Source organism: Ranitomeya imitator, chromosome 5 (assembly GCF_032444005.1).
Source record: "Ranitomeya imitator isolate aRanImi1 chromosome 5, aRanImi1.pri, whole genome shotgun sequence".
In the NCBI taxonomy this organism is placed as follows: Eukaryota; Metazoa; Chordata; class Amphibia; order Anura; family Dendrobatidae; genus Ranitomeya; species Ranitomeya imitator.
The window spans coordinates 3,032,226-3,059,245 of record NC_091286.1 but is presented as its reverse complement, the minus strand read 5'-3'; the positions used below and the strand labels follow the sequence as shown (position 1 = coordinate 3,059,245).

The 27,020-nt window shown below is 48.0% G+C and overlaps 1 protein-coding gene across 1 annotated transcript in view; it reads right to left on the bottom strand.

The window, feature by feature from the left end:
* Window positions 1–27,020, bottom strand: part of LOC138681014 (kelch domain-containing protein 3-like) — a 100,017-nt gene that overhangs the window by 51,340 nt on the left and 21,657 nt on the right. The window contains exons 2-8 of the mRNA XM_069768203.1: window positions 5,586–5,793; window positions 5,199–5,363; window positions 5,014–5,129; window positions 4,592–4,663; window positions 3,040–3,253; window positions 1,653–1,739; window positions 1,472–1,580 (exon numbers count right to left, since the gene is read on the bottom strand). Of these exons, the coding sequence (XP_069624304.1) occupies window positions 1,472–1,580; window positions 1,653–1,739; window positions 3,040–3,253; window positions 4,592–4,663; window positions 5,014–5,129; window positions 5,199–5,363; window positions 5,586–5,739 (917 nt within the window). The 5' untranslated portion in view covers window positions 5,740–5,793. The remainder of the gene's footprint in view (window positions 1–1,471; window positions 1,581–1,652; window positions 1,740–3,039; window positions 3,254–4,591; window positions 4,664–5,013; window positions 5,130–5,198; window positions 5,364–5,585; window positions 5,794–27,020) is intronic.

The window sequence follows — 27,020 nt, the reverse complement described above, 5'->3', positions numbered from 1 at the left end:
GCAGTCTGTGATCTATTAGTATACCCAAGTCTTTGTCACACGTGCTGTTGCTTCGTTCTGTTCCTCCCATTCTGTAGATGTAATTTTCGTCTTTTTTGGTCATATGTAGAATCTTGCATTTATCCCTGTTAAATACCATTCTAATAGTCACTGCCCATTGTTGACACTTATCTAGATCCTTCTGAATCATCTGTCTTCTCTAGTGTTCGCTATCCCTCCTAGACTTTGCATAGTCTGCAAATTTGATTACTTTGCATTCGGTTCCCTTATCTAGATCATTTATAAAAATGTTTAACACCACTGGCTCCAGGACAGAGCCTTGTGGTACCCCACTTGAAACACTTTTCTAATTGGATGTGCAACCATTTATTACCAGTCTTTGAGTACGATCACTGATACAGTTATGTATCCACCTAACTGTAGCCTTGTCAATCCCATACTTGGTAATTTTTTCAATAAGGATAGTATGAGATACTTTATGCATAGCTGAAGTCGAGATATACTATACCGCATTTCCCTGATCCACCCAGTCAGTGATTCCATCATAAAAAGAAATTAGATTAGTCAGACATGACTTGTTTGCTACAAGCTCATGCTGGCTCTGGTTAATTACTGTATACTTATTCAAGTACTTACATACATGGTGTGTAACAAATTTGTTCACAGATCATTTCTGGTATAGAAGTAAGGCTCACTGGCCTGTAATTTCCTGGCTCCATCTTCTTTCCTTTTTTGAAGATAAGGACAACATTTACCCTTCTCCAATCTTCTGGGAGTTCTCCTGTTTTTCAGGATTTTTCAAAGATTCTGGCTAGTGGTACTGCAATTTCCTCTTCTAACTCTTTCAGCACGCTGGGATGTAATTCATCTGGACCAGGAGACGTAAATTCATGTAAATTAGCTCAATGTTCCCTCACCATCTCTCTGTTTATGGATATTGTGGATCATTATCTTCCTTCAATGGCCCCGTGAAGATCAGTTGATGTTACATTTGCTTTCTTAGAGAACACAGATGCAAAATTCGGCCTGCTCAACATAATTTCTGACCACTTCACCCGTTTCATCCTGTAAAAATCCTATAGCATCTTTGACTTTCCTTTTGCTTTTGACATACCCCAAAATCCTTTTTTGTTGCTTTTGGTCTCCCTCACAAGCCTCACTTCATTACTGGCTTTATCTCTTCTAAGTCTCGCCCTGCATTCCCCACAGACAGCATGATACTTTTCTTTAGATATGCCCCTCTTTCCATTTAATATACATTTCTTTTTTACTTTATAATAAGTGATTAAGTTCTGTGTTCATCCATCCTGGTCTCTCGCTCAGACTGCAGTATGAATATAATTATGTCCACTCCAGTCACTCTCATCCCCCAATTTTCACCACTGATCCCTCCAAAGTCCCTCTCGCAATCCCCTCCTTGTGTACGAATATCTTGGTACCTAAGAGACTCCTCAACCTCGGCCTCCTTTACCTGGTGCCTCCAAACAGCAGGATTTTGTCTCCCACGATGCAGCAGCATTGCCGCCGCCGAGCGCAGGGGCCTTTTCCTTGCACCTCCACACGTTGCCAACGGCCGGCCTCTAAAAAGAGAGAGACCATAACGATAGAAACACGGGATCCCGACAGCAGGACAGTCAGCACTCAGCACCTACCTGGTGTGTACCTCCACAGGTCCTGAAAGTGACGGTTCAGCCGCGCGTTGTAGCCACCAAACACATACAGCTCCCCCCGGTAGGTGACTGCAAGATAGCCGCGTTACTAGCTGCAACCACTGATACTCCAGCGACCCCCAGAGCTGCACCTCACCGAGACCCCACAGAGCCGGGCTCCACCGAGACCCCAGCGACCCACAGATCCACAATCCAACAAAACCCCAGCAACCCCCAGAGCACGTGTCCTCTACACTGCATTCTTGGCCGACTGTAACCTATCCACAGTCCACAGCCTACAATCTGCAGCAGTTGCTCAATCAGTAGGTGACGGCAGCTTTAGATGTGACAACAGAATACGGAGGCAGCAATACAGGTCATATGCAAATAAGTGGTCGCCTGTACCCTCACATACCCCCTAGTCCACCATATACACAGTACCCTCTCATACCTCCCAGCCCATAATATTCAGCATACCCCCAGCCCACCATAGCTTCACAATCCCCACCACAAACATTACATGCCCCCTCCACTATACACCGCACCCTCAAGTGCCCCCCTTCCACTATACGCCGCACCCTCGCATGCCCCCCTCCACTATACACCGCACCCTCAAGTGCCCCCCCTTCCACTATAAGCCGCACCCTCGCATGCCCCCTTCCACTATACGCCGCACCCTCGTGTGCCCCCCTTCCACTATACGCCACACCCTCGCGTGCCCCCCTCCACTATACACTGCATCCTCACGTGCCCCCCCTTCCACTGTACGCCACACCCTCGCATGCCCCCCTTTCCACTATACGCCGTACCCTCACGTGCCCCCCCTCCACTATACAACGCACCTTTGTGTGCCCCACTCCACTATACACTACACCCTCGTCTGCCCCCCTCCACTATATGACGCACCCTCGCACGCCCCCCTCCACTATAGACTGCACCCTCGCATGCCCCCCTCCACTATACACCGCACCCTTGTTTGTTCCCCTCCACTATACACCACACCCTCACAAGCTCCCCCCACTATACACTGCACCCTCACGTGTCCCCCTCCACTATACACCGCACCTTCGCGTGCCCCCCCTCCACTATACACCGCACCTTCGCGTGCCCCCCCTCCACTATACAACGCACCCTCGCGTGCCCCCCCTCCACTGTAGACTGCACCCTCGCGTGCCCCCTCCACTATACACCGCACCCTCGCATGCCCCCCTCCACTATAGACTGCACCCTCGCGTGCCCCCCACTATACAACGTGCCCCACTATATACATGTACCCTCTGTTACCTCCCAGCCCATATAACACAGCATACACCCAGCCCACCATAAACATCACATACCCCCGAGACCACCATACACCACACTGACCCCCCTCCATATACCATACTCTCACATGCAGAGTGGCTGCGCCTCCCCTCGGGTGGGGGCGAGCATTGTGGGGCATCCAGCCAGGTCTCTGTTAGTAAGTCAAACGCTCGGATTCGGTTACAGTAGATTTCATTGTTTGAGTGGTGTTGACCAGATCGATCTGCGCGGCCGCCAAACACAAACATTTTACTCCCGATGACTGTGGCAGAGTGGAAATCTCTCCAGCGAGCTGGCACACCCTGTGGGCAAGTAAGATGATGGCATCACATTTGTACAACAAAAAGCATGATGGAGCCTTGACTACCAAGCACATCGGACTATGGTCCGCCTCGTCTCCCCATACATAGGCACTTGTACTTGTGCCGCCGCCTCCTCCGGGCCCCACAGTCCTAGTGCCGCTGCCACCTCCCCCTCCTCCAGGCCCTGCCATGCTTGTGCCGCCGCCTCCCCCTTCTCCAGGCCCCACTGTTCTTGTACCACCGCCTCCCCCTCCTCCAGGCCCCACCGTTCTTGTGCCGCCGCCTCCCCCTCCTCCAGGCCCCACCGTTCTTGTGCCGCCTCCCCCTCCTCCAGGCCCCACCGTTCTTGTGCCGCCGCCTCCCCCTCCTCCGGGCCCCACAGTCCTAGTGCCACTGCCACCTCACCCTCCTCCAGGCCCTGCCATGCTTGTGCCGCTGCCTCCCCCTTCTCCAGGCCCCACCGTTCTTGTGCCGCCGCCTCCCCCTCCTCCAGGCCCCACCGTTCTTGTGCCGCCACCTCCCCCTCCTCCAGGCCCCACCAATCTTGTGCCGCCACCTCCCCCTCCTCCAGGCCCCACCGTTCTTGTGCCGCCGCCTCCCCCTCCTCCAGGCCCCACCGTTCTTGTGCCGCCACCTCCCCCTCCTCCAGGCCCCGCCGTTCTTGTGCCGCCACCTCCCCCTCCTCCAGGCCCCACCGTTCTTGTGCCGCCGCCTCCTCCGGGCCCCACAGTCCTAGTGCCGCTGCCACCTCACCCTCCTCCAGGCCCTGCCATGCTTGTGCCGCCGCCTCCACCTTCTCCAGGCCCCACCGTTCTTGTGCCGCCGCCTCCCCCTCCTCCAGGCCCCACCGTTCTTGTGCCACCGCCTCCCCCTCCTCCAGGCCCCACCATTCTTGTGCCGCCACCTCCCCCTCCTCCAGGCCCCACCGTTCTTGTGCCGCCGCCTCCCCCTCCTCCAGGCCCCACCGTTCTTGTGCCGCCGCCTCCCCCTCCTCCAGGCCCCACCATTCTTGTGCCGCCGCCTCCCCCTCCTCCATGCCCCACCGTTCTTGTGCCGCCTCCCCCTCCTCCAGGCCCCACCGTTCTTGTGCCGCCGCCTCCCCCTCCTCCAGGCCCCACCGTTCTTGTGCCGCCGCCTCCCCCTCCTCCAGGCCCCACCGTTCTTGTGCCGCCGCCTCCCCCTCCTCCAGGCCCCACCGTTCTTGTGCCGCCGCCTCCCCCTCCTCCATGCCCCACCGTTCTTGTGCCGCCACCTCCCCCTCCTCCAGGCCCCCCCACCTTCCCTCCCCCTCCACCCTAACACCTGCTTGGTATAAGGCAACAATGGCAGGGTTCTCACCTTGGCTCTCACCAGAGACCACATCATGGATTTGGTGTCCAGTTTGTGAATCTCATCGGAGAAGCAGTCAGCCTGTGAAGAAAATCAGAAGACTTCAGAGATCAGTCCTGACCACCATGTCCTGCGGAGGAGACAAGCGGCCGTCCCCGAGTCTCATGGCTACATCACACTTGCCTTCATCCATAGATGTAAACTTCCAGAATTATTACTTTCCTATAATCAGAAGGTGCCCATCACCGGGAGAAAGCCCAAGACCGGCTGTGTTAAGTCAGCATAATGACACAAAGGGCATGCAATTCTCAGAGCCGCTGCCTGACCACAGTGACAATCAATAATGTGGGCGAGACAGGTGATGGGCAACCCTACAAGTCCTTCTCTAGAAGCTAGGAGAACCCCCCCTCAATACACAACAGATGTCTCACCAGCTGCTCAAATCCCCCAAAGATATACATGGTCCTGTCCAGCACGCAGGCAGAGTGACCGTCCCGGGCCCCGGGGATGTGACCACTCACAGAGGGAGTCGTCCACTGCTCTGAGCCTGTAACAAGACTGAGCGTCAGGAATAGACAGTGGGGGGCGGGGATGTTCTGGGAGGAGGGTCTGTCACCTGTGTGGAAGGTATAGAGGACATTGCAGGCCCCCTCAGTGTCGTTACGGCCCCCCCAGATGTAGATGAGATCATCGACGAGAACAGCCGTGTGTCCATATCTCATGTAAGGAACCTTGGACGGGAAACATCGGGCCAGTGGAAGCTTTCGCCAGCGGAGAGACACTGTAAGAAGAGAGACCAGATGTCTGTGGCCTCAAGCGCATTGGAAGGTGGACCCATACATCAGGTTCCCCCAGACAAAACTCACAAACTCCCTTCTGTCGGATGCCACCAGAGGAGCCTCCCACACCCACTCCCATTGGGTGCCCATAGTGGAGCCCACCCAATGACACAGTTACGGTACCTGCAACCTCCACCTCCCGAGCTGCGTACACTTCCTCTTACCAGCATTGAAGACATGTACATCGATCTGCCGGAGAGTCTCGTAGTCCTCTCCAGAGCAGTAACCACCAAACGAGAAGACTCGATGTCCCACAGCCACCGCTGCATGATTCACCCGTCGTGGTCCCCCCTCTAAGTGCACCGTCCATCGAGGCATGCCCCCAATGCATGCCGAGGCACAAGAGAGGCAGAGGTGTCAATGCACCAGAGCCTGCGGGAAGAGAAGCACAAAGTTACAGGGGCCGGGGAGAGGGAACACAGAAAAGACAACAAACCACATTGGTATATATATATTTATCTCATCTACTGAGTGTTAACCCTTGGGAAGCCTCCATTCCACTACCATGACTGGAAAGCTCTGCGACTCCTTGGGACAGACATGTCCTTCACCATGTGTAATACTTGATGCTGTAAGGTCACCACTAACAGTTTATGATCCATGTCGACCTGCAAGTCTGTTTGTGGTCTCTGTAGTTTATGGTCTCCTGCTGACTTTAGTTAGTTGATTATTTACTAACAATAAAAATTTGTGTCAGATCTAAGTACATATAGTGGGTACAAAAGTATTCACCCCCCGAGTACACGGCACCTCATTCAGTGGGTACGAAAGTGTTCAGATCCCTTTACATGTTTCACTCTTTGTTTCATTGCAGCCATTTAGTAAATTCAAAAAAGTTAATTTTTTCTCATTAATGTACACTCTGCACCTCATCTTGACTGAAAAAAAAACTGAAATGTAGAAATTTTGGCAAATTTATTAGAAAAGAAAAATTGAAATCTCCCATGGTCATAAGTCTTCAGCCCCTTTGCTAGGTATTGAGGAGAAGCACCTTTTGAGCTAGTACAGCCGTGAGTCTTCTTGGGAAAGATACAAGAAGTTTTTCACCCCTGGATTTGGGGATCCTCGGCCATTCTTCCTTGCAGATCCTCTCCAGTTCCGTCAGGTTGGATAGTGAACGTTGGTGGACGCCATTTTCAGGTCTCTCCAGAGATGCTCCATTGGGTTTAGGTCAGGGCTCTGGCTGGGTCGGTCAAGAATGGTCACAGAATTGTCCTGAAGCTGCTCCTCCATTTTTTTAGCTGTGTGCTTAGGGTCATTGTCTTGTTGGAAGGTGAACCTTCGGCCGAGTCTGAGGTCCAGAGCACTCTGGAAGAGGATTTCATCCAGGATCTCTCTGTACTTGGCCACATTCATGTTTCCTTCAGTGGCAACCAGTTGTCCTGTCCCTGCAGCTGAAAAACACCCCCATAGCATGATGCTGCCACCGCCATGTTTCATTGTAGGGATTGTATTGGGCAGGTGATGAGCAGTGCCTGGTTTTCTCCACACATACCGCTTAGAATTATCAACAATAAGGTCTATCTTTGTCTCATCAGACCAGAGAATCTTATTTCTCATAGTCTGGGAGTCCTACATGTGTTTTTTTAGTAAACTCTATGCGGGCTTTCGTATGTCTTGCACTGAGGAGAGGCTTCCGTCGGGCCACTGTGCCATAAAGGCCTGACTGGTGGAGGCTGCTGTGATAGGTGACTTTGTGGAACTTTCTCCCATCTCCCTACTGCATCTCTGGAGCTCAGACACAGTGATCTTGGGGTTCTTCTTTACCTCTCACCAAGGCTCTTCTCCCACGATTGCTCAGTTTGGCTGGACGGCCAGGTCTAGGAAGACTTCTAGTGGTCCCAAACTTCTTCCATTTAAGGATTATGGAGGCGGGGCGTGGCCTGAACGTTCATGTGAGCGGACGCGTGACAGAGCGCTCCCGCTGCCAAAGTTAATATTATCCTTATAAGCCGCAGCTGAGCGGCGATTCACAGCGCTTACCGGCTGCAGGAGAGTCCCGGGAGTGCGGCGGTGAATAGCGGCGGCCCCGAGGTCGGTGAACATGACCAGGAGGAGACAAAGAGACGCCGGAGCCGGCGAGGCAGGGACCGGCCAAGATGGCGCCGACGCCAGGGAGAAGGCGGAGAAGGACAACGCGGCATGCCAGAAGAGAATGTCGGCGGCGGCAAAGCTCCAGCAGTTTGCTAGAGTGGAAGCCGCAGGGAACACAGGAAAAGCAGAGGAGGACGACGGAGTGGACACAGACACAGAAGGAGAGGAGGAAAGCCCAGCAGAGGAGCAGGAGGTACAACAGGGGAGCAGGGATGGTGACATGGCGGTGGTAGTAGGGGGACCTGAAGATAAGGAGTCAGGAGCAGAGCCCACCCTTAGAGATGTCTTTGCACTGGTATCATCCTGCAAACAATCCCTGACCCAGCAGATACAGGAGGTTAAAGGGGATACAGCCCAGATAAATGCAGCCCTGCAGAAGATTGACAAACGTGTGGGGGCTGTGGAGGAAAGAGTGAGCACGGCAGAAGACCATATAGTGCAGCTGCAGAAAGCGGAGAGGAAGTTTGCTCAAACAATATCGGAGCTGGCTGCAAAAAATGAGGATCTGGAGAATAGGTCCAGAAGAAATAACATTCGCATAGTGGGTGTCCCTGAAAAAACTGAGGGGAGGAATCCCACGGAGTATATTGAAAGCTGGCTCCTTGAGACTTTTGGTGATGCAGCACTAACAAAAGTATTTGCGGTAGAGAGAGCCCACAGGGTCCCACCGAAACCACCTGTCCCTGGAGCAAGTCCCCGTACCATGCTTGCCAAAATCCTAAACTACAGAGACAGAGACATTATCCTGAGGAAGGCTAGAGACATGACGGATCTGACAATTGGAGGTCAAAGAATTGCTATTTACCCTGACTATTCCGCCCTGGTACAGAAACAATGGATGATGTTCACGGGTATCAAGAGACGGCTGAGAGAACTGGGAGTGCAATACTCCATGATGTTTCCGGCACGACTGAGAGTGGTAGCGCTGGATAAGATTCACTTTTTCCAGACGCCGGAGGACGCTACCCAGTGGATAGATCTTAACGCTAAAAAACTTAAAGGGAAAGGAGATTGAAAATGTGGGGCGGGTTGGTCGGGAGGTATCTTAATTCTTTCAAAAAAGGGGAAAAAAAGAGATTGACTGACAGTACACTGGTAATTGAAATGTGAAGGTTGAAGGGTGGAGTTGGGTATTACTCAGGGAACGCACTGGGAGAGCTGGTGCGGCGGTGAAATATGAGGGAGGAAGGGTGTGCAGCGTACTAAAAAGTTTATTTAGTTTCTTGCAGTTGTAATATAATACAGGTTTAATTATACTGTTCTTCTAAGAATTGCGCCGAATTCTGTTATAAACGGTAGCGGGAGGCGGAAAGAGAAGGTTTAGCAAGAGTGTTCGCAACGGGTGATGGTGCCCCACTCTTGATAAGAGGCAGAATGTATAATATTGGGGGGTGTGGGGGAGGTGGGGGAGGGGTGAGGGTGGGGAGGGAAGTTAGCTCAGAACCGGGAGTATTGACATAACTAAGGATGATGAGTCACATAATAGGGGATCGCTTTAAGATATTGAGCTGGAATGTGAGAGGCCTGGCGGATAAGTCTAGGAGAGCTGCGAGCTTGCAGTATGCGAAGGATCAACGGGCCTCTATGATATGCCTGCTAGAGACGCACTTAATACGGGAGAAAGTGGATGTACTGAATAGACGATGGATACAGAAAGGGTATCATTCTACCTTTTCGACGTACTCAAGGGGTGTGTCAGTGTTGGTGCCGGTGGGAGTGCAGTATGAAGAGGTGAAGGTATGCGTGGATGCTGAGGGTCAGTATGTGGTGATACAATGTATATTGTATGGAGTGAGATTGTGTGTGGCGGCAATGTATATTCCACCTCCATATTCAAGTAAGAAGATCAGGGAGGTATTGGAGAGGGTGGAACGATGGGAACCACTGCCACTCTTAATTATTGGGGATTTGAACAATATATGCGATGACTTTTGGGATAAAAATAAGAACGCCCAGAATAGGTCGGAGGGGCACACTACAACATTTGGAACCTATGTGCGTGAATTAGGCATGATTGATCTATGGAGAGTCAGACATGTTGGGGAGAGAGGATACTCGTGCTATTCGCCGGCTCATGCTACGCTATCCAGAATTGATATGGCACTGGGTAACCGCCTGTTGGACACAATGGTGGGGGAGGTGCGTTATCTGCCGAGGGCCCTTTCGGATCATAGTCCAATTGAGGTGGAGGTTAGGTTGTTGGGGACACGGACTACAAGCGGGAGAGAATGGAAGATCCATCCTAACTGGTTACAGAGTATTGATTTGGACGGTATAGGGAAGGAGGTGACGGAATTCTTTGCTTTAAATGATGGGAGTACTGATGCTCTAACTGTTTGGGATGCAATGAAAGCGTACCTGAGAGGGCTACTTTTTAGAGACATTAGTAGGTGTAAGAGGAGGACAAGGGAAGCGGAGAGAGTGGCATTGGAAGAGTTGAAAGCCGCGGAGGACGAGATGGTAGTACTGGGGACCTCCGAGGCAGAGAAAAGGTTGAGAACAGCGCAAAATTGTATGGAAAAGATTCTGCTGGGAAAAGCTGAAAGGAAGCGGGAGTTTCAGAGGGTGGCTTATTTTCAGGAGGGAGAAACAGTGGGACACATGCTATCGGTGGTAGCCGCGGCTCAGCGTAGTACCTCATATGTACACTCGTTGGTTTCGGATGGGGGGAGCAGGGTATCTGAAACACCTGATATTATAAAGGTCTTTGCGGACTTTTACGCGGACTTATATTCCTCCAGGGTCAATGAGTCAGCCGGAGATACGGAGACTTTCCTTGAGAGTGTGGGTCTTCCGAAATTGAGTGAGGAGGATAGGGTGAGCCTCGATGCCCCTATCACCGAGGAGGAACTGAGTCGGGCGCTGAAGTCTATGGCCAATGGGAAGGCACCTGGGGTTGATGGGTTACCAGCCGAAATCTATAAAAGTTTGGAGGAAGTGCTGATTCCCAGATTAAAGTTAGTACTGGAGGAGGCTGGATGTAAAGGGTATCTCCCAGCATCTATGAGGGAGGCTATTATAGTGGTTATTCCGAAGGAGGATAAGGATCTGGGGAAGCCTGAGTCATATCGGCCAATCTCTCTGTTAACCATTGATGTCAAACTCTTGGCCAAGGTGTTAGCTACCCGTCTGTCTAGTGTCATTACTAACCTTGTGCATCCGGATCAGTCTGGTTTTATGCCTGACAGATCTACAGCGGTTAATCTGCGGAGGCTGCATATGAACCTGCAGCTGAAGTCTGACAATTGTGGCCGAAGGGTTATTGCATCCTTGGACGCCCATAAGGCGTTTGACAGTGTGGAGTGGGGATATCTCTGGCGGGTGTTGAAATGTATGGGTATTGGCCCGCAATTTGTGGCGTGGACTCAACTGTTATATTCACTACCAACAGCTAGAATTAGAGTGAATGGGGAACTTTCTCAGCCTATAAAGCTGGCCAGAGGTACGAGGCAGGGTTGCCCACTGTCGCCCCTTCTGTTTGCCTTAGCTGTGGAGCCATTGGCCGCCAAGATCCGACAGTCGGATGAAGTCCCTGGGTTCAGTTATGGGAGTGTTGAGGAGAAGATTGCGTTATATGCAGACGACATCCTACTGTTCCTAGCGGACCCGGATGAAGCCTTGAATGGGGCTATCGAGATCGTTGGGAAATTTGGAGACTTATCGGGATTGAGGATAAACTGGGATAAATCGGTCCTCTTTGAGGTGGATGGGGTGGAGGAGAGCAGAAGTGAGCCATTGGGAGAGGGGCGGCTTAGGGTAGTATCCCTTTTCAGATACCTGGGAATATGGATCTCGATGCCAGTTACAGAGTTTCTGTATAGGAATTTGACACCTCTCGTGGGCGCCCTTAAAGCAAAAGTGGATGCATGGAATAAATTGCACTTATCGGTGGTGGGGAGGGTTAATCTAATTAAAATGGTTCTGATGCCCAAATTACTCTACGTCCTACATAACCCGCCAGTTTGGATTCCACGTGGGAAATTCCGGCAGATTAATGCTCTATTTAGAAGTCTGATATGGGGGAGGCGGTACCCACGTATTCGCCTGGAGACGCTTCAGCGACCCAAGGAAGATGGAGGATTGGCTTTACCCAATCCTGAGTTATACTTTCTTGCAGCCCAGGCTGGGCACGGGAGGTGTCCTCCAGTGCGGTACAGCACTTGATGGAGAGGGTGACAGACCGACGACCGGTAGCGCAGTGTCTGGAGGATGGTTCCTTGGGAGTATTGGGGAAATTATACCCAACTATGTTTTTGATATATAAATTATGGACCAGACTGCGACAGATTCGGGGGGTTACGGGGCTGACTAAATTTACACCGATATGGTTTAATAATAATTTGGTTGAGTTTGCGGCCCTTGGAGTGCTGACGGAGTGGAGGGCCAAAGGAATCCACTTGGTGGCTCAGATAGTTCAACAACGAGGATTAAAGTCCTTTTCGCAGCTGCAAGGGGAGTTTGGACTGAGACCGACTGGAGAGTATCAATATGCTCAGATGAAACATGCTTTTAAAGCTCAAAACAGGGGCGGTGGTGTTGAGATCCAAGAGGACATAGTTCTGGAATACGTGTGTGGGGAAGGGTCCACAAGGGGAGTCATTACCACCCTTTATAAGGACCTTCTACATGCATATTTGTTAGACTTCCCTTTAAAAGCGAGAGCGAAATGGGAAAGAGATTTAGGCCCAATGGAGGATGAAACCTGGGAGTCGGTGTTGGAGTCGGTTCCACGAGTGTCGCTGAGCGAGCCGTATAGACTATCGCAGCTGTACATCTTGCACAGAGTCTATAAATCACCGGAAGTGTTGTGCAGAGCGGGGTTGCGTGCTGACTCTGAATGCCCGAGATGTAAGACTGGGAATGCAGGAATATACCACATGATGTGGACATGTCCAAGACTGGTTGCTTTCTGGTTGGTGGTAATGAGCCGTGTGGAAGGGGCGTATAAATGCAGAGTGCCGAGAGATCCGATAGTGTGTATACTAGGATATGTAGAGGAAATTAGAGTGGATAACATCTGGAAGATAGCAATAGCTAGGCTATTATACATGGCAAGGAAGGTAATAGCAAGGAACTGGATCAAGGAGGAACCGCCTACAAGGGGTGAATTCCTGAATTATGTTAAACATGGTCTCAATCTGGAAAAGGGGGTCTATAAAAGACGTGGGAAAATAGAAACGTTTGACAAAATGTGGTCTCCGTGGCTCGAGCTGGGATGAGTAGTTATGGGAAATGGGAGAGTGAGAGCCTCTGAAAGGAAGAGAGTGCTAGAGGAACAAGCGAACATAAGTGAGTCAAATGGCTCAAGGAACCATCAATACTGGTAACAAAAGTATAACTGGGAAGGAGCTGTCAGGGGAGGGGGAGGTTTGGGTATGGTTGGGATTGTTGGGGGTTTGGAAAATGTTAAAATTTTTGTAAAATACTGGACAGTGCATAAATTGTATTGTGCATGTTTGCTTTCAATAAAAAAACTATTTAAACAAAAAAAAAAAAAAAAAAAAAGGATTATGGAGGCCTCTGTGCTCTTAGGAACCTTGAGTCCTGCAGAAATTCTGTTGTAACCTTGGCCAGATCTGTGCCTTGCCACAATTCTGTCTCTGAGCTCCTTGGCCAGTTCCTTTGACCTCATGATTCTCATTTGGTCTGACATGCACTGTGAGCTGTGAGGTCTTATATAGACAGGTGTGTGCCTTTCCAAATCAAGACCTATCAGTTTAATTACACACAGCTGGACTCCAATGGAGGAGGAGAACCATCTCAAGGAGGATCACAAGGAAATGGACAGCATGTGATTTAAATATGAGTGTCTGAGCAAAGGGTCTGAATACTTATGACCATGGGAAATTTCAGTTTTTCTTTTTTTAATAACTTTGCAAAAATTTCTACATTTCTGTTTTTTTCAGTGAAGATGGGGTGCAGAGTGAACATTAATGAGAAAAAAATGAACATTTTTGAATTTACCAAATGGCTGCAATGAAACAAAGAATGAAAAATTTAAAGGGGTCTTAATACTTTCCGTACCCACTGTACTTCCCTATATATTTAGACCTAGCCAAGGGGAAGACACTCGTGCAAATTTTGTCCAAGTGCCATATTTTTCAGAGTGCAGGGTAGTTACACATGGCCGGAGACAGGTAAGACATTCAAACAAACTTCTTTCTGGGTCATCTGATTTGCAAAGAGTATTCACCGTAAGTATTTGTACCATTTATGTTCTGGCTGCTGCAATAACTCACACTTCATTAATTCAACTAGAAGAAGAGGGGACGGGAAGAAAAACATTAGACTTGAACAAAGAAGACCCAGGAAAACATACTCAGATGGGAGGTAAGAATATTTCTAAAACAATCCACAGCGAGGAGATTGGAACAAAACAAAATCCTCTAAACTGCATGCTCGCAAACGCCAGAAGCCTGACAAACAAGATGGAAGAACTAGAAGCAGAAATATCTACAGGTAACTTTGACATAGTGGGAATAACAGAGACATGGTTAGATGAAAGCTATGACTGGGCAGTTAACTTACAGGGTTACAGTCTGTTTAGAAAGGATCGTAAAAATCGGAGAGGAGGAGGGGTTTGTCTCTATGTAAAGTCTTGTCTAAAGTCCACTTTAAGGGAGGATATTAGCGAAGGAAATGAGGATGTCGAGTCCATATGGGTCGAAATTCATGGAGGGAAAAATGGTAACAAAATTCTCATTGGGGTCTGTTACAAACCCCCAAATATAACAGAAACCATGGAAAGTCTACTTCTAAAGCAGATAGATGAAGCTGCAACCCATAATGAGGTCCTGGTTATGGGGGACTTTAACTACCCGGATATTAACTGGGAAACAGAAACCTGTGAAACCCATAAAGGCAACAGGTTTCTGCTAATAACCAAGAAAAATTATCTTTCACAATTGGTGCAGAATCCAACCAGAGGAGCAGCACTTTTAGACCTAATACTATCTAATAGACCTGACAGAATAACAAATCTGCAGGTGGTCGGGCATTTAGGAAATAGCGACCACAATATTGTGCAGTTTCACCTGTCTTTCACTAGGGGGACTTGTCAGGGAGTCACAAAAACACTGAACTTTAGGAAGGCAAAGTTTGACTAGGTTAGAGATGCCCTTAATCTGGTAGACTGGGACAATATCCTCAGAAATAAGAATACAGATAATAAATGGGAAATGTTTAAGAACATCCTAAATAGGCAGTGTAAGCGGTTTATACCTTGTGGGAATAAAAGGACTAGAAATAGGAAAAACCCAATGTGGCTAAACAAAGAAGTAAGACAGGCAATTAACAGTAAAAAGAAAGCATTTGCACTACTAAAGCAGGATGGCACTATTGAAGCTCTAAAAAACTATAGGGAGAAAAATACTTTATCTAAAAAACTAATTAAAGCTGCCAAAAAGGAAACAGAGAAGCACATTGCTAAGGAGAGTAAAACTAATCCCAAACTGTTCTTCAACTATATCAATAGTAAAAGAATAAAAACTGAAAATGTAGGCCCCTTAAAAAATAGTGAGGAAAGAATGGTTGTAGATGACGAGGAAAAAGCTAACATATTAAACACCTTCTTCTCCACGGTATTCACGGTGGAAAATGAAATGCTAGGTGAAATCCCAAGAAACAATGAAAACCCTATATTAAGGGTCACCAATCTAAACCAAGAAGAGGTGCGAAACCGGCTAAATAAGATTAAAATAGATAAATCTCCGGGTCCGGATGGCATACACCCACGAGTACTAAGAGAACTAAGTAATGTAATAGATAAACCATTATTTCTTATTTTTAGGGACTCTATAGCGACAGGGTCTGTTCCGCAGGATTGGCGCATAGCAAATGTGGTGCCAATATTCAAAAAGGGCTCTAAAAGTGAACCTGGAAATTATAGGCCAGTAAGTCTAACCTCTATTGTTGGTAAAATATTTGAAGGGTTTCTGAGGGATGTTATTCTGGATTATCTCAATGAGAATAACTGTTTAACTCCATATCAGCATGGGTTTATGAGAAATCGCTCCTGTCAAACCAATCTAATCAGTTTTTATGAGGAGGTAAGCTATAGGCTGGACCACGGTGAGTCATTGGACGTGGTATATCTCGATTTTTCCAAAGCGTTTGATACCGTGCCGCACAAGAGGTTGGTACACAAAATGAGAATGCTTGGTCTGGGGGAAAATGTGTGTAAATGGGTTAGTAACTGGCTTAGTGATAGAAAGCAGAGGGTGGTAATAAATGGTATAGTCTCTAACTGGGTCGCTGTGACCAGTGGGGTACCGCAGGGGTCAGTATTGGGACCTGTTCTCTTCAACATATTCATTAATGATCTGGTAGAAGGTTTACACAGTAAAATATCGATATTTGCAGATGATACAAAACTATGTAAAGCAGTTAATACAAGAGAAGATAGTATTCTGCTACAGATGGATCTGGATAAGTTGGAAACTTGGGCTGAAAGGTGGCAGATGAGGTTTAACAATGATAAATGTAAGGTTATACACATGGGAAGAAGGAATCAATATCACCATTACACACTGAATGGGAAACCACTGGGTAAATCTGACAGGGAGAAGGACTTGGGGATCCTAGTTAATGATAAACTTACCTGGAGCAGCCAGTGCCAGGCAGCAGCTGCCAAGGCAAACAGGATCATGGGGTGCATTAAAAGAGGTCTGGATACACATGATGAGAGCATTATACTGCCTCTGTACAAATCCCTACTTAGACCGCACATGGAGTACTGTGTCCAGTTTTGGGCACCGGTGCTCAGGAAGGATATAATGGAACTAGAGAGAGTACAAAGGAGGGCAACAAAATTATTAAAGGGGATGGGAGAACTACAATACCCAGATAGATTAGCGAAATTAGGATTATTTAGTCTAGAAAAACGACGACTGAGGGGCGATCTAATAACCATGTATAAGTATATAAGGGGACAATACAAATATCTCGCTGAGGATCTGTTTATACCAAGGAAGGTGACGAGCACAAGGGGGCATTCTTTGCGTCTGGAGGAGAGAAGGTTTTTCCACCAACATAGAAGAGGATTCTTTACTGTTAGGGCAGTGAGAATCTGGAATTGCTTGCCTGAGGAGGTGGTGATGGCGAACTCAGTCGAGGGGTTCAAGAGAGGCCTGGATGTCTTCCTGGAGCAGAACAATATTGTATCATACAATTATTAGGTTCTGTCGAAGGACGTAGATCTGGGGATTTATTATGATGGAATATAGGCTGAACTGGATGGACAAATGTCTTTTTTCGGCCTTACTAACTATGTTACTATGTATGTTACACTTACAGTCCTTTCACAAACTACACACTCCATCCATATCAGACCTTTCTCCTCCCTTGTCTTTTGTACGCCTCTCATGTTCTCGCCACAATGTTGAACCACTATGGCTACGTTCACATTAGCGTTAAGCTAATGTGCGTCGGGTTTGCGTCGGCGACGCAGCGGCGACGCATGCGTCATGCGCCCCTATACTTAACATGGGGGACGCATGCGTTTGTTTGTTGCGTTGTGTGACGCATGCGTCTTTTTTGCCGCAAGCGTCGGACCAAGAAAACGCAACAAGTTGCATTTTTCTTGCGTACGATTTTCGGCAAAAACCGACGCATGAGTCGCAAAACGCAGCGTTTTTGCGTGCGTTTTGCCGCGTTTTTGCGTGCGTTGTGCGTTGCGCCGCCGACGCAGCGGCGCACAACGCTAGTGTGAACGTAGCCTAATTCCCACCATACAACATAAGAAACACTTTCACAAATAACTCAGCCATCTGCTCACTCTCCATTTTCCTTCTCCTAGTCTCAGTACATATCTCGCCTAATCCAGGCCATTATTGTTATAATAAGACTAACTCCTTCCCTGCTACAGTCAGAAACCTTGCTAATCTAATTAATATTCCTTGCATGCCTTCTGTCTATTTTAGTTGTGCCCTTTGGAACGCACGGTCAGCATGTAACTAACTCTCCTACATACATTACTTTTTCATAGAATCATAGAATGTTAAAGTTGGAAGGAACCTCAAGACTCATTGTGTCCAACTCGCTGCTCAATACAGGATTCACTAAACCATCTCAGACAGAAGTCTGTCCAGCCTCTGTTTGAAGACTTCCATTGAAGGAGAACTCACCACCTCTCGTGGCCGCCTGTTCCACTCAATGATCTCCCTCACTGTCAAAAAGGTTTTTCTAATATCTGATCTGTGTCTTCTCCCTTTAAAGGGAATCTGCCACCTCATTTTTCGCATATAAGCTGCGGCCACCGCCTTCGGGGCCTTATTCTGTAAAGCTGCAGATAAGAAAAACAAGTTAGATTATACTCACCCAGGGGCGTTCTGGTGCGATTCGGGTTCAAAGGGTGTCGCAGGTCTGGGTCCGGCGCCTCCCATCTTCATGCGATGACGTCCTCTTCCTTTCTTCTGTCGCGGCTCATGCGCAGGCGTAATTCTCTGCCCTGTTGAGAAGAGTGTAAAGTACTGCAGTGCGCAGGTGCTGGGCCTCTGTGACCTTTCTCGGCGCCTGTGCACTGCAGTACTTTGCTCTGTCCTCAATAGGGCAGAGAATTATGCCTGCGTATGAGCCACGACAGAAGAAAGTTAGAGGATGTCACTGCATGAAGATGGGAGGCGCCGGACCAAGACCTGCGACACCCTTCAGACCTGAACCGCACCGAACCGCCCCTGGGTGAGTATAATCTAATTTGCTTTTCTTTTCGTTCAGGTTACATCGGGGGCTTATCTACAGCATTACAGAATGCTGTAGCTATTATTATTATTTATTCCATGGCGCTTTACATGTGAGGAGGGGTATACATAATAAAAACAGGTACAATAATCTTGAACAATACAAGTCACGACTGGTCCAGGAGGAGAGAGGACCCTGCCCGCGAGGGCTCACAATCTACAAGGGATGGGCGAGGATACAGGAGGAGAGAGGACCCTGCCTGCGAGGGCTCACAATCTACAAGGGATGGGCGAGGATACAGGAGGAGAGAGGACCCTGCCAGCGAGGGCTCACAATCTACAAGGGATGGGTGAGGATACAGGAGGAGAGGACCCTGCCCGCGAGGGCTCACAATCTACAAGGGATGGGTGAGGATACAGGAGGAGAGGACCCTGCCCGCGAGGGCTCACAATCTATAAGGGATGGGTGAGGATACAGGAGGAGAGGACCCTGCCCGCAGGGCTCACAATCTACAAGGGATGGGTGAGGATACAGGAGGAGAGGACCCTGCCCGCGAGGGCTCACAATCTATAAGGGATGGGTGAGGATACAGGAGGAGAGGACCCTGCCTGCGAGGGCTCACAATCTACAAGGGATGGGTGAGGATACAGGAGGAGAGGACCCTGCCCGCGAGGGCTCACAATCTATAAGGGATGGGTGAGAATACAGTAGGTGAGGATAGAGCTGGTCGTGCAGCGGTTTGGTCGATCGGTGGTTACTGCAGGTTGTAGGCTTGTCAGAAGAGTTGGGTCTTCAGGCTCTTTTTGAAGGTTTCGATGGTAGGCGAGAATCTGATGTGTTGTGGTAGAGGGTTCCAGAGTATGGGGGATACGCGAGAGAAATCTTGTATGCGATTGTGGGAAGAGGTTTAGAATAGATTGGAGGGGTGCGAGAGTGTTAGAGAGGAGGCCACAGAGCAGGACGTTACAGTAGTTGAGGCAGGAGATGATGAGGGCATGGACTAGGGTTCTTGCAGATTCTTGGTTTAGGAATGTACGGATCCATGAAATATTTTTGAGCTGAAGGCGGCAGGAAGTGGAAAGGGCTTGGACATGCGGTTTGAATGAGAGATCAGTGTCAAGGATTACCCCGAGACAGCGAGCTTGTGGGACTGGGGAGAGTGGGCAGCTGTTTACTGTAATGGATAGGTTCGTTGGGGGTTCATGTGAGATGGGGGAAAGATGATGAATTCTGTTTTGTCCATGTTAAGTTTTAGAAATCTAGCGGAGAAGAAGGATGAAATAGCGGATAGAAATTGAGGGATTCTGGTTAGTAGGGAGGTGATAGCTGGTCCAGAGATGTAGATCTGTGTGTGTCGTCAGCATAGAGTAGCTAAGCCCCTAATGGTGGTGGCCGCAGCTTATATGCGAAAAATTAGGTGACAGATTCCCTTTAAGTTTCATTCCATTGCTTCTCATGTTTCCATGTGCAAATGAGAATAATGATGATCCCTCTACACTGTGACAGCCCTTCAGATATTTGTAGACCACTATTAAGCCTCCTCTTATCCTTTTTTTTTTTCAAGCTAAACATTCCCAGATCCTTTAACCGTTCCTAGTAGGACATACTTTGCAGTCGGCTCACCATCCTGGTAGCTCTTCTCTGAACTTGCTCCAGTTTTTCAATGTCTTTTCTAAAATGTGGTGCCCAGAACTGGACACAGTATTCCAAATGAGGCCTGATCAAGGAGGAGTAGAAGGGGATAATAACTTCACGTGATCTAGACTCTATGCTTTTTTCACACGTGCTGTTGCTTAGTTCTATTCCTCCCATCCTGTAGATGTAATTTTCGTTTTTCTTGCCCATATGTAGAATCTTGGATTTCTCCCTGTTAAATACCATTTTATTAGTCTATGCTCATAGTTCAAACTTATCTAGAGCCTTCTGAATCCTTTTTCTGTCTACTCTAGTATTAGCTATCCCTCCTAGCTGTGCATCGTCTGCAAATTTGATTACTTTACTATCAATGCCCTTATCTAGATCATTTATAAAAATGTTGAACAACACTGAGGCCAGGCGTAACACTGGCTCCAGGACAGAGCCTTGTGGTACCCCACTTGTAACACTTTCTAATTGGATGTGCAACCATTTATTACCATTCGTTCAGTACGATCACTGATTCACTTATGAATCCACCGAACCATAGCCTTGTCAATCCCATACTTAGTAATTTTTTCAATTATGATACTATGAGATACTTTATCAAATGCTTTGCTGAAGTCGAGATATACTTTATCTACTGCATTTCCCTGATCCACTCAGTCAGTGATTCCATCATAGATGGAATTTAGCTTAATCTGGCATGACTTGTTTGATAAAAACCCATGCTGGATTTGGTTATTTACTGTATTCTTATCCAAGTACTTACATACATGCTGTATAATAGTTCACAGATCATTTCTGGTATGGAAGCAAGGCTCACTGGCCTGTAATTTCCTGGCTACATCTTCTTTCCTTTTTTGAAGATAGGGACATAATTTGCCTTTCTCTTTTGGGACTTCTGCTCTCCAGGATTTTTCAAAGATTCTAGCTAGTAGTTCTGCAATTTCCTCTGCTAACTCTTTCAGTACCCTGGGATGTAATTTATCTGGACCAGGAGATGCAAATTCATGTAAATTAGCTAAGTGTTCCCTCACCATCTCTCTGTTTATGGATAGTGTGGATTCTTTTATTCCTTTTATAGCATCTTGAAGATCAGTTGATGTTACATTTGTTTTGTTAGAGAATACAGATGCAAAATAGGAATTTGAAAGTTTCGCCTTCTCAATATCATTTTTGACCACTTCACCCCTTTTCATCCTGTAAAAATCCTATAGCAGCTTTGTCCTTTCTTTTGCTTTTGACATACCTCCAAAATCCTATTTTTGCTGCTTCTGGTCTCCCTCACAAGCCTCACTTCATTACTGGCTTTATCTGTTCTAACTCTCGCCCTGCATTCCCTGCAGACAGCATTATGTTCTTCTTTAGATATGCCCCCTCTTTCCATTTGATATACATTTTTCCTTTTTAACAAGTGATAAGTTCTGTGTTTATTCACCCTGGTCTCTTTAAATGATTCCAATTCTTCCTTCTTTTCAGGATTGTTACCGATTGTGCAGTGAGAATTTCATTTAGCAAAATCTCCCATCCTTCTTGGACATTTCTGTCCATTTTCCTTTCAAATTCCCCTAACCTTCTTGTTATTGTAGCCTGGATCCAGCAATCGGACACCACCACAGCTGCTGCTCTCCCATATTGTGGCCTAAACTTTTCACATACCCTGAGGCCTGACAACAGATCAGGTGGAGGCGTTGGTCTGCCCCTTTCAACAAAATGCACTTTTCAGGTTTTCCCCCAGTAATCTCCCCTTATCTTCCCTTCTTTTGAGGTGCACACTGTCAGAGTCAGACTCTATATCCCCTTCTCCATTTGAGTGGCGGTTGTGTATCGAAGTCCAGCATCCTGCAGTTGGTTCCTCGATCATTTTGCCACCTGGCTTTCTATCCTGTGACATCCCCACTCATCATGGGGGGAGTTTAACAACCCCACTGGTGATCCGCTCTCCCCAACTGCCTCCTAACTTTTATCACTAACCTCCTCTCAGCCCCTCACAGCTAACTCTCCTATGCAAGAAGATGGAAATTCCCTGGACATGGTTTTGTTTCTGTTCTGCTCAGTGCATGATTTTACTAACTCACCTCCTCCTCTCTCTGACCACAACCTTCTTTCATTCTCTGTCAGTAACTGTCATCCTGCTCAGGACATCCTCACTTTCCACACTTATAGAAACATCCAGAAACTCATGAAGAATTAGTAATCATCATTGGCCCCAATCTCCTCCATCTTATGTGCTGGTTCTGCACTGAAACATAATGAGACGCTGCAAAGTGCCCTGGATGAAGCTGCACCTCCTATACATACAGTGCTGTGCAAATTAATTGGGACAGAGCATTTTTTAAGTAAAATCGTAAGTTGGTTACCAGTCAGTGATTCAAACCAGTTTTAATATATAATAAATAAATCTTGGTCAGAATTAGTATGCAACAGGGCACTATAACATTTTATTTTTTTGCTTTGTCCCAATTAATTTGCACAGCACTGTAGAACAACACGGCACAGAAGGCGACAACCCTGGCACACACTGCAAAAACGTTTCCTACAGCAGTGTTCCAGGTGCACCGAACGTCTGTAGAGAAAATCCAATTGGCCCAAAGATTTCATCCATTATAAGTTTATGCTTAAAACATACAACTCTGCCCTTCACCTCTCTAACATGCAACTTCACCGCCCTCATCACCTCACTATCCAAGAATCCTAAACGACTTGACACTTCTCGCTTCTCAAAAAATGCAGGCCCCAACCACCAATCTTAGCGCTGATGATCTGGCTAATTATTTCAAAGAAAAAACTGACCATATCCAACAGGAAATTTTCTCCCAATTCCCTAACATCATGCACTATCCTCTCTCCTGCACTGCATCTTGCTCACTTTTTTGTCTTTGAACCAGTCACGGAAGAAGAAGCGATAAGGCTCCTTGCATCTTCTCATCCTACTACTTGCAAAAGTTACCCTATTTCCTCACATCTCCTCCTGTCCCTTGCACTTACTGTCTCTACTCACCTAGCAAAAATATTTAATCTCCCCTCTCCTCTAGTATATTTCCCTTCTCATTTAAACATGTCAACATACATCCATTAATTAAAAACCATCCGTGGACCAGCATTGCACTGATAGCTAGAGATTTGTCTCTAATCTTCCCTTCATCTCCAAACACTTGGAACGCTTGGTCCACTCCCATCTAAACCGCTATCTCTCAGATAACTCTCTTATTAACCCTCTACAATACTGTTATCGTTCTTTACACGCTACTGAACCTGCCCTTACTAAAGTCTCTAATAATTTATAACGATATTTTTCTTTCCCTTTCCACCACACTTACTCTCATCATGCTGACATACATTCTAACAGTTTTGGCTCCATTACTCCTCAGCCTCCTCACTATCCCCAAACCCCAGCACCCTCTAACCAAGTAATAATCTCTCCTTCCCTCCTGCCTCCCCATCTGACCTCCTCTGCTGACCTGCTCCTCAACCTCAGATCTCTCCTAATAAAACACAAAACAAGCCGCCCACTCTCCTTCTCCCACCTGCTCTGTCTCTCTGCTTCTCCTCACTGCTGGCAACATATCTCCCAATCCTGGACCCCCACAGCTCATACCTTCCAATACTACCTCCTCCCATCGCTCCCAACCCAATATCAACACCCAAAATCTTGCCCACCTCAAATCCGTGCCCATAACGCCCACCACCCTGCACCCTCTCTCTGGATCACTATGGAATGCCCGCTCCATCTGCAATAAACTCCACGTGATTCACGACCTCTTTACCTCTCGTAATCTTTTCTTTCTGGGCATCACCGAAACATGGCTGACACTCTCTGACACAGCCTCCCCTGCTGCACTATGTTACGGTGGCCTCCACTTCACCCACACTCCTCGCCCTGGCAACAAACATTGGAGGAGTGGGCCTTCTCCTTTCTTCCAACTGTACCTTTAACCCAATCCCACCTCTACCATACCTTATACTCCCTTCTTTTGAAGTCCACTCTGTCCGCATCTACTCCTCCTACAACCTCCAAATGGCCGTCATATACCGACCTCTGGGCCCAACCACTGACTTTATTGACCAATTCTCCACCTGGCTCCTTCACTTTCTCTCTGCTCACATTCCCACCATCATCATGGGTGACTTCAACATCCCCATTGACACCCATCAGTCAGCAGCCTCCAAACTCCTGTCCCTTACTTCATCCTTTAGACTTACTCAGTGGTCCTCCGCAGCCACCCACACAGACGGACATACATTAGACCTGGTCTCTGCTCCCTATCTAACTTCACAACCTCCTCTCTCCCTCTATCTGACCACCATCTACTCACTTTCTCATCCCTGTCCTCCTCACCTGTCACCCATGTCCAGCAACATGTGCACCCCACACGCAGGAACCTCGCACACCTAGGCACCCACACACTGACTATCCTACCACTAGCATCCATATCCTCACTCCACGACACAGACACTGCCATTGCTTTATGCAGTGCCACTCTTGCATCAGCTATTGACACAGTCGCCCCTGTCATGCATAGCAGAGTGCGACGAACCAATAGACAACCCTGGCACAATAACATCACTAAAAAGCTTCGGCAAGTATCCAGAATTGCAGAACGGCGTTGGAAGAAAGCACATTCACAAGATGATTTCACTGCACTCAAACAAGCAACACTCGCATTCAAATCAGCTCTCACCACTGCTAAAAAGGCGACTTCACAACCCTTGTATCTTCCTTATCCCACAACCCCAAACAGTTGTTCAACACTTAACTCCCTCCTCCGCCCACCACTGCTGCCCCCTCCGAGCTCCCTAATCGTTGCCGAAGACTTTGCCACGCACTTCACAAATAAGATGGACCAAACAAGGCAAGTTTTTGTTGTCAAACCATCACAACCCCTTTGTATACCAGACCAATGCCCAAACCCCATAACTTCACTCTCCAAAATTACTGAAGAGGAGCTTGCTCATCTTCTCTCCAAATCACTCCTCACCACTTATGAAACTTGACCCCATCCTATCCCACCTCCTCCCCAACCTCACCACCACACTAATCCCATCCCTAACCCATCTCTTCAACCTTTCACTAAAGGTACCTTCACACTAAACGATATCGCTAGCGATCCGTGACGTTGCAGCGTCCTCGCTAGCGATATCGTTTAGTTTGACACGCAGCAGCGATCAGAATCCTGCTGTGATGTCGTTGGTCGGGGCTAGAGGGCCAGACCTTTCTTTGGTCGCTGGCTCTCCCGCTGACATCGCTGAATCGGCGTGTGTGACACCGATTCAGCGATGTCTTCGCTGGTAACCAGGGTAAACATCGGGTTACTAAGCGCAGGGCCGCGCTTAGTAACCCGATGTTTACCCTGGATACCATCCTAAAAGTTAAAAAAACAAACGCTTCATACTTACCTACCGCTGTCTGTCCCCGGCGCTGTGCTTTCCTGCACTCACTGTGAGCACAGCGGCCGGAAAGCAGAGCGGTGACGTCACCGCTCTGCTTTCCGGCCGCTGTGCTCACAGCCAGAGCAGAGAAGCAGAGCGCCGAGGACAGACAGCGGTAGGTAAGTATGTACTGTTTGTTTTTTTAACTTTTAGGATGGTATCCAGGGTAAACATCGGGTTACTAAGCGCGGCCCTGCGCTTAGTAACCCGATGTTTACCCTGGTTACCGGCATCGTTGGTCGCTGGAGAGCTGTCTGTGTGACAGCTCTCCAGCGACCAAACAGCGACGCTGCAGCGATCCGGATCGTTGTCTGGATCGCTGCAGCGTCGTTTATTGTGAAGGTACCTTAACTTCTGGTACCTTCCCCTCTGCATTTAAACATGCCACAATCACACCTATCCTCAAAAAGCCTTCCCTTGACCCAAGCGCTATGAGCAGCTATCGCTCCATATCTTTGCTCCCATTTGCTTCCAAACTCCTTGAGCAGCACGTCCACGCTGAACTTTCCTCTCACTTTGTATCTAACGCTCTCTTAGACAATGTACAATCTGGCTTCCATCCCCACCATTCCACAGAGACTGCCCTGACCAAAATTACTAACGACTTACTTACAGCCAAAGCTAACAGACAATTCCCTATACTCCTCCTTCTAGACCTGTCCTCTGCCTTCGACACAGTTGACCACTGCCTCCTACTACAGATCCTCTCTTCCTTTGGTGTCAAAGACCTCACCCTACCTTGGATCTCCTCATACCTTGCCAACCGCACATTTAGCGTTTCCTACTCCCATACTACCTCCTCATCTCGCCCCCTCTCTGTTGGTGTCCCTCAAGGCTCTGTCCTTGGGCCCTTACTCTTCTCAATCTATACACTCTGCCTGGGACAACTCATAAGGTCCTATGGCTTCCAGTACCATCTATATGCTGATGACACTCAGATCTACTTCTCTGGCCCAGACGTCACCTCTCTGCTCTCCAGAATCCCAGAGTGTCTATCAGCCATATCCTCCTTCTCCTCTCGCTTCCTTAAGCTCAATGTGGACAAATCTGAACTAATTATCTTTCCTCCATCTCACATATCTTCCCTACCTGATCTATCATCAAAATAAATGAAATCATACTTTCCCCTGTCCCCAAAATCAGCTGCCTCGGAGTAACCATGGACTCTACCCTGTCCTTCAAACCACACATCCAAGCTCTCACCACCTCCTGTCGCCTCCAGCTAAAAAATATTTCCAGAATCCGTCCTTTCCTCAACCTTCACTCTACCAAAATGCTCGTGCATGCCCTAATCATCTCCCTACTGCAACATCCTCCTCTGTGGCCTACCTTCTAACACTCTCGCACCCCTCCAGTCCATCCTTAACTCTGCTGCCTGACTAATTAATCTCTCCTCACTACACTCCTGCTTCCGCTCTTTGCAAATCCCTCACTGGCTCCCAATTTCCCAGCGGATCCAGTTTAAACTACTAACACTGACCTACAAAGCCATCCATAACCTTTCCCCTCCATATGTTTCCGAACTAATCTCTCAATATCTTCCCTCACGTAATCTCCAGTCCTCCCAAGACCTCCTCCTTTCCTCCACGCTTATTCGCTCCTCACTCAATCGCCTCCAAGACTTCTCCCGAATATCACCCATCCTCTGGAATTCAGTGCCCCAACACATCCGGTTATCCACTACTTTTGGATCCTTCAAAAGAAGCCTGAAAACCCACCTCTTCAAAGAAGCTACAGCCTGTAAAGACCACACGGCCACC